We start from the raw sequence: 8,752 nt of genomic DNA, 5'->3' as shown, positions 1-8,752 counted from the left end.
GTAAATCTCTTAAATAAAGGATGGCAGTTCTGATTTTCCAAAAATAATCATTTAACTTGGACTTTTATCTCAAAGATTGCACATATGTTTTTAAAATTTTGGACACCTCCTAAAAATTTAAAATTGCAAAAACTGTGGGAAAATATTCAATTATTTCTCTTATTTTTGCGCAAATATATTCTTTTCCAGAATGCTCATGATATAGGAAAATTATTTTCATCAAAAAAAATTCCCTCCGCAGTTTAGGGCAATTCTTAAAAATGAAAAAAGGCCATTTTTCGAGGAGCTCTTTTTTTATGCGTCTTCAAAGAACGATTACGCAAATAAAAAAATACATAAAATTGAAAATTTGCATTTTTTTCGATTGGGTATGTATTTCAATCTGTTGAAGAGGTAGTTTTACCAGAGAACAGATTTTTATAACCTCTAAAGATATTTAAAACAGAGCGTCAAAGTTCGACCAAAAAGTAGGTGTTTTTTGGGATACACCATATTCTTAATGTTGGAGGTTTTTCTATCCAAAATAAGAATTTTAAAAGTCGGTTTTGAGTGATATGTTATGTGTACATAACTGCTAGTAATAATCATTATTTTCCAGATTTTTCCCCGTACAAATTTTTTTTGCTACAAATGTTTGAAACGTTAAAATTTTTTTAAAAAAATGCCGTTTGTACAGATTGCTATTTTGTGTGGAATACTCATAGAACCATATTTTCAATAATACTAAACATTTTCCAAATTTCTTCCAGCTGTTCTAAACTTTACTATATTGGGAAGATTTCATAGAAGAACCGGAATGAAAAGACCAACCGTACGTCGAGATAGACCATTTTGAATGTTTATAGTTAATTTCCGATACAGTCCTTATATATATATATATATATATATATATATATATATATATATATATATATATATATATATATATATATATATATATATATATATATATATATATATATATATATATATATATATATATATATATATATATATATATATATATATATATATGTGACTCAACCCTCCGGGCCTTCTATTACGAAGTGATTTTTGGAGTTACCATATAGCCTTTCGAGTACACTTGGTGTACGAGAAAGGCAAAAAAGGGAGAAAGTCGGGTCAGAGAGTTGTCAGATAAATGAGAATCTAAACAAAATGGAGCAAGAATCAGACAGATCACACAACACATGCTAATCTGTGACATTTCAGGCCAAACATTTCAATAGGTCCTATCTGCATTTGAGAGGCTCTCTTTGTTTACTTTCTCTTTCAATTATTGCAATATAATGGTGCACTTTTCAACTATTTTTGCAGTACAAATCAAAAGACGATTGTTTTGGCCATCGTTCAATGCAAGGAGACAATCACAATACAAATAAACAGCTGAGATATTAACGAAAGAGAGGGAAACCAAAGAGAGCCTCTCTTCTGCAGATAGGACCTTTAGACATGTTTGGCCTGATTTCTCGAGGTCAAAGTGCTGTCAGACAGGCCGTTTGCATTTATCGTAAAAAAAAAATATAGAGGTTTGCTGAACTATAACCTCGACTATAACTTCACAAATCTTCATTATTTTTTTCGAAATTTTGCTCAACTTTTAGAAGATTGGCCTATATAATATCCAATAACTCGAATCCCACTAATTTGATGCATAAATTGTGTTCAGGTGGTCGAAACATATTATATTCAGCTCTCAATTTATGCAAAAAGATTGAAAATTCGTTCACTGCAACGCAAAATAGGGTTACAAAGGGTATTTATTATCGGCAGGTTTGTTCTCTTCGTCATGGGGGGTTTTTGGAGACCAAATTGCCAGAAATTTGGGCATATAACTCAACTTGGTTGGGAAGGATTTGAGGCCAACTTTGAGATCAACAGGTTTCAAAAAAAAAACACAAGACGAAGAGAACAAAATGGCCGAAAATAGGTAAGCTCCCCTATTTGAATTTCGGTAAATTCCATATTTTTTAAAACTGCAGAGCTTGATTTTCAGAGAACACTCAAACAGTTCTACTTAAAATTTTTTGAAGCATGATCTTGATATCAGAACATAATTATGCATCGAAAATTGTGGTCGTTGATTGAAGTTTACGACTTTTCTTTTTTTTTTCAACTAGTGTAACAAAACCTCACACCAATAAATGATGTCATCATCATTCAGAAACACAATCAAGTCGAAGAACTGCTGAGCATTTGTGATTGTCCACTTTGTGTGTGCTTTTGGGTTGTCCTCATGTGATATTTATAGAAAAATACCTAGAAAATCAAATGTCTCCTTCCTGTAAGCAGGCTTTGTTTTGCTCATCTTCACCGGAAAGATACGGTTGTTTGATTGTCTCTCTGTTTTTGTGAGTCACCTCAATATGTTCATTACAAATCTGATACTGAGAGAATGAAGATGAATGCTCTCTCATACGAATGAACCCTCCTCTATTTTGCAGAGCATGATCGGTGTGATGCTCTAACGAACCCTCATCACTGGCACAAAGAAGAAATGAAATGAATTGCTCAGCAACCTTCGGAGCACTGTTCAATTTCCTCTTCACCCTCCAGAGCAAAACAGATATGGGTATTTTCCGCTACAGCTTCTTCAATTTTAAACCAACTAATTTCTTAAATTGTACGTGCAGTATCTCATCTTGTACAAACATTCAAACCAACTGATTTGCGATTGACTAATTCATACGCGCCAACTTGTGACGTAGTTGGGGGGGCAAAGCTAGTATTTCATTGATTTTGAGAGGCCTTGCCCCCCAACTACGTTACAAGTTTAGTATGTACTAATTTATAATATAAAAGTACCCAAAATAGAAACCCCTTGCTAATACAGTCAAACACCTATTTTACGATTTCATAATAGTTTACTGATTTACATTCATACTTTCTCACATGAAAACTCAGGTTCACGACAATATTCTTGTGTACCATGTGCTCTTGTATGTCAAGGACATAGCTACATATGATATGCCGAGTCATCAAAGCAATCATGGCTGGTTGATATTTTTTTTCAGAACTGACAGTGCGAAAGTAGATATTGCCATGAAAAGGCGAAATTTTGGACAAGAAGCAAGGGTCCCAACAAGGGTCCCATTTGAAATTCAGGGAATTCACGATTTGTAAGTTTGGATGTTTTTATATAAAAATTGAGTGCAAACATTATTAGTTAATCCCATAATTTTCACTCATCAATATAGGCCTAGTGAAACCATGCATGAATGATGCCTAATTGAACCATAGACATGAGGGAATGATGACCGGGCTGCTGACGCAGCTAAATAACAATCTTGCGATGTTTTCCGCTCAAGCGTAATCCCTGAAGTCCATAAGGTACATTGCAGCTTGGATTCGGAGTAACTTTTTGGATTTGACCCTAATCTCTACATCCATTCAATGCCTTCGTAGGGCAAATGTACTAGGAGTCCTGGGATTTGAAGTTCTGAAGATATTAAACTGTAAGTGATCCTCAGTTATATTTTGCTTTTGCACGATGACCCTTAACCCTCGAACAGTCGCTTCTTCGATCACCTTCAGTAACATCACGCTCACGCTGTGTACCACAAGTGAGCATTTTTCAAGGTGCGCGTACTCAGTACACGAAGCGACAGTTCCCGGGTTAAGGACCATTCATAAATAACGTAACATTTAAAAAATAGGGAAAAGGAGTGTCTTTGATGTTTCGCCTAGTGTACATCCTTTTTTGCAACGCTGAGTATCGATCCTTCCTTATCAACCTCAACCTCAACCCGTGAGGTAAATTTCATACAAATCAATTAAATCTGAAATCCAAAAATTTATAATTATATATTACCTAGCTTTCCGGAATATCATGACACGTAATTATTCGTCTCATGGAACGCGATTGTTTTACACAAAGAAGGTTTTTTTGCTAACACATTCTTTCAAAACTACGGAGCTTATACCATTAATGCCACTCTTTGGGATCCACAGCTTTGAAAGAATGTGTTGTTTCCATTTTGACATGTTGGTGCTGAAACGACGTAAACTTTTTAAGATAAAATTGTCTAAAATAGGACCTCAGCCGAAGTGGTCGCGTACCCTACATTAAAACTTTAGATGGCACTAAAAATCAAATTTTATTTCATAATATTGAAGTATTGAGGCGATTTTTTACAATGATACGAGCCTGAAGGAGGTGAGCTGTACCTGAATGAATAAAAATTACTTAACCTTACTTAAAAGCTAGTATTGTTAAGTGAAGCGGAAAACCACTTAAACCAGAAAGTCGCAAAAAAATACGAACCATCCATAACGAAACCACTCCTCGAGTTTTCCCGAGCACAAATCTGAAGAACCAAATGAAGGTTTGTGCTGACCAATCGGTCAACTTTTCTGCCCAAACCTCCATTTAGTTCTTCCAAGATTTCTTCAGAGGTGTATTCTTGAAAATCCTGGGTGTGAAATCGTCATATCTTCAAGTTAAAAGTAATGCCGCTACTCAAGGCAGCACAGTACAGTTAGATATACATAAAGACAAATATTTTACATACAAGTTCTCAACACTTGTACAAGATTATTTTACATTGCAAGACTATTTTCATATGGCTAGCGCCAAGCTCAGTGGTCTAATTGTGCTTCGCGCTAATGGCATGGTTCCTCTTGCCGAAGAGTACATCCACATATGATGCTTTGGTTAGCTAAGGTCAATTGCATAATAGTCTTTACACGATATCATCACAACATACCACCATTCAAACAACACGTGCATTTTTTTCTTTTTTTTTCTGAAACATGTACCTACGTCGATAAGAAAAACAGAAAAACGATCAATTGAAAAACTTAAGTTTATTGAATCCATTTTTTATTTCGATATGAATACTCCAAGTGTCAATACATCTTTGATTAAACGTTAGTTCAATCCTGAATTTTGATCGTTAGTGAAGTCTTGAATGTTGACATCATATGTCCGAAATAAGTCCGCGTTGAGTTTGATAAATAAAACCATCTCCAATTTTTCCTTCCCTAGACGGGTGCGTGCAGGTGTCAATACTTGGCCGAATCCACTGAAGGCTCTTTCTACGCTCACTTGGGTGCATGGTACAGCAAGGGCAACAAAAGCCAACCGGTGTAGATCAGGGTAATCGAGCTTGTTCTGCTCCCACCAGTGCAAGATATTCGTATCCAATGGAAGCCGTTCCAGTACACTGAACTTCCGAAGCTGATTTGTGATGTCAGCGCAGCTCGAGAGCGATTTTGGCGTTGTGTTACGCTGAAGCATTTGTTCAAGGCGGCTGGTCTTACCGCTCGGTATGACTGGAGTCGACGGTCCTGTGGTTGTAGAGCATGTAGGTTCATCACCTCCTTTTATTCCACTGTTCATTGCTTTCCATGTTTTCAGAAGATGCTCCTGTTAAAAAAGTGCTTTGAAATTTAAATATCCAAGACCCAAATCCATGCATACAAACCATTCCACGTTTCTGTTGATCTTCGGTCAAAAATGGAGTACCGTTGTAATTGATCCTTCTATCCAGATACGCTGCAGCCCAAAACGCATCGTTATCGAAGCAACTCGATTCGCGCTTATCCATCGCCGTTACAAGTCCACCAGCAAGCGCATGATCAATTTCTTGTAGCTCAAGATAAAGTTCTTTCCACATGATGTAGAAATCACCAAAGAGGATGGCTTGATCCTGTACCTTCTTAGTCACGATGTAAACTGGCTTCAAGATATCTCGGACAATATGGCAGCTATCCCAGAAAACCTTATCGAATTTAAGGTTTAGCTTCTCGGGTAGTAGCTCTGTGATGAATTGTTGATTTTCGATGATACAAGCCATCATCAAGTATGTGAAACCCCATCTAGTCGTGCAATCAAAGAACGGGAGCCGTTTTTTGTTCGCTTTGAAACTTTGCTTGTATGGTTCGCTTCTCAAAATCTTGACCAGTTCGCGGACCTGAGCAATGAGTGCTTTGATTTCCTCTTCTGAAGTCGCTTCTACGACCACCAAATTCAATGCGTGTGCCCCACATTTTACTGACCTGAGGATTGAATCCAGTTCAACAAGCAGCTCGTCGGAGGTGTCTTCCGGAATCTCATCCGAGTCGACGTCCTCGTCACCAGGTTCATCCACTGCAATGGTATCATCCGTATCCTGATTGAACTCTAATTCCTGACCCTTGATCATAAGTTTCACAAACTTCAAAACATTACTGCCACAATCCGTCGTCGTTGAATACAGTTGTGTGATGTTGATTGAAAATTTGTCCAACAACTGCAAAATTTCTTTCTCGATGTATTTGGCTGTATGGCGGTCGGTAGTTTCAATAACACCTAGTGTTCGTGTTATCAGCTCGCCGTTTATAATTAATTGGAGGTTTACTCCAATCATCGACCGCCCGTGACGTGTAGCAAGATCGAGTTTCAAGGACACCAGCCTACCACCCACTTCACTTTTGATCAAATCAATGAAAATTCCAAGGGGTAGGACAGCCTGATCTAATATCAAAATTTGGATAAATATCAAAAATATTAAACCTTATATTAAAAATATCATCAGGTATGCATTGATTATTCGTATTGTTTGTAACTGACACTTGCAGCCTGACCCTAAGTTTTGAGAGTAGATATGTGCAATTAGATCCATAGACATTCAAGGGATCTCGATCAGTAAAGTAAAAATGATCGAGCCGTGATCTTTTCAGAAAAGCCCGTTTCACCCGATCGCCCGGATCTGAAGAGAACGCTTGGAAAAAAAATGCTTCCTCTCCACAACTCTCTCATACATTTTTCCACCTCGTGTTTCGCACCAAGAAAGAACATATTTACAGCAGATCGAAATAGATTGTGTAGAGGTTCTCGTACCAAATGACACCCTCTACCCTGGGCATGCATGTGTAAGCAAGGCCGAGGACAAAGCATATAATTTTGGTCTAAGGGTAATAAAAAAGTGGTTATACCTAGACATTTCCCGCTTTCTCGTATTTATTAAAGAACCCTAAGCGTTGGACTTTATACAATAGTTATTATATACATTCTGTTTAATAAAAGAAATCACTGTTTAAGAATGTAACTAAAAACACTCTGGTTATCGAGATTCAGGTATCAGGTATCAAGAATTGTGAAAGCACGCAATTTCCTCGTTGCACAGGCTGGAATTCCTATCCTCCCATAAAACTACCATTCCAGGGCAGTTGACCCTTTGTTCTGAAAGTAATTGAATTGATTATGTAAATGCAGCAATAAAAAAAATAAGAAACATAAATATACTTTCGCAATAAATTCGACATTCAATCCGTGTGTTTCTGTTGACAGATGTTTGTTGATAGGATAATCTTTTCAATCATCCGAGCTGCTTTGATGATATTAAAAATATTAAAAATATCAACCTGATATTAAAACTATATCAACGAGGTGACCTCCCCCTTGGAAAATTCTTTCAACTGACGCACACAGTATGGCAACATTCGTCGGAGTTAATGCCGGAATAGGGAGTTTCGTAGCAATCGGATCAATGAGTCCCCGGAAGCACTTTTTTGCATAGATATTAAACGGGAGATGGCAAACAGTGACAATTTGAACACAGTTTCGAAGAAATTCTTGTACGTCAATTAGTACCACGATTTTCAAGAGCTTCCTCGGAGTTTCCTTGATCAGTCCGAGTTCCAGTGCGTGCTTCTGGTGTTTTCCAATCAAATGCCTTTCCAAGTTGTAGGTACTGATGTAGGTAAGCAGCACGTTGCAGTCCGGGACTCGACATTTCATGCCAACTTTTGCTCCACATGAGTCCTTCACCTCATCAAAATGCTCAGCGATGTTGAAGGATTTTCTTTTCCTGCTGGCGCTTCCTTTTTGTTGACATGACGAGCCAGCGTCGAAGGAAGCGTTTCCGGCATCAGCACCCGTGGAGCTATCAAATTGATTATAAAGATATGTACATATAATTTATTAGGGGGATTCACTTAACAGCGTAAACTGATTAAACTGATTAAACGTCGCGATCATCAAGGCAATCTTTGATTATTTCATTCGCAAAATCATGAAACATTTCAAATAAGCAGAAAATCAAGGCTTACGCAGCAATTTAATCTGTTTAGTGAGTACCCCTATTAAAAGTAATAGGGGTACTCACTAAACAGATTAAATTGCTGCGTAAGCCATGATTTTCTGCTTATTTGAAATGTTTCATGATTTTGCTAATAAAAAATCAAAGATTGCCTTGATGATCACGACGTTTAATCAGTTTAATCAGTTTACGCTGTTAAGTGAATCCCCCTAATGTAATTTTTACTTACTCCATCGTTTTCGTTCAGGAAATTGGAAATGATGAATGTTTTGTGTTGAAGTTGTTTATGTGCAGGCGAAAGATTTGTTTTCGTTTTTCTCCGGACGCAACTGAGCAACAGATGACAGTTTCTCACTCTTGAACTGTGCGAGACAAACTAGTGCGTTCATCCGTACTCTACTGCGCTGAGAGAAAATGAATTCTTCATAACAGTGAGGAAGAGAATATGCAAATACAAATGTAAATGTGAGAGAATATTCATTACTCTGTAGCGTTTGACAGCTAAAAGAGAGAGTTAGAGCATAAACCGAGAGCACGGAAGAAGCCTGCCTGTAAGTAAATCGTGAATAGTTCTGAATCGAGCAGAATAACACCATGCTAGTCGGGGCCCGTGGTGCAGTGGTCCACACGTTCGCTTCATAAGCGGATGGTCATGGGTTCGAACCCAGCCCCGGCACTTGCAATTTTTCGTCAGTGGCTCTTCCCCCCGAGAGCAGCTGGCACCCCGG

At 37.6% G+C, this 8,752-nt stretch overlaps 1 protein-coding gene across 1 annotated transcript; it reads right to left on the bottom strand.

Annotated features, from left to right (window-relative positions):
• Nucleotides 1-5,206: 5,206 nt before the first annotated feature.
• Nucleotides 5,207-8,452, bottom strand: LOC134287756 (uncharacterized). The gene is made up of 2 exons (XM_062850582.1): nt 8,254-8,452; nt 5,207-7,868 (listed from the first exon to the last, which is right to left on the bottom strand). The coding sequence occupies exon 2, from the start codon at nt 6,348-6,350 to the stop codon at nt 5,316-5,318; it is 1,035 nt and encodes a 344-aa protein (XP_062706566.1). The 5' UTR covers nt 6,351-7,868; nt 8,254-8,452; the 3' UTR covers nt 5,207-5,315.
• Between the last annotated feature and the right edge of the window lie 300 nt (nt 8,453-8,752).

This window comes from Aedes albopictus, chromosome 2 (genome assembly GCF_035046485.1).
Source record: "Aedes albopictus strain Foshan chromosome 2, AalbF5, whole genome shotgun sequence".
Taxonomy (NCBI): Eukaryota; Metazoa; Arthropoda; class Insecta; order Diptera; family Culicidae; genus Aedes; species Aedes albopictus.
This window is presented reverse-complemented; position numbering and strand designations above follow the sequence as displayed.

Coding starts and splice junctions, on each gene's coding strand:
- LOC134287756 (XM_062850582.1), bottom strand. CDS start 6,350: ATGATTGGAGTAAACCTCCAATTAATTATAAACGGCGAGCTGATAACA.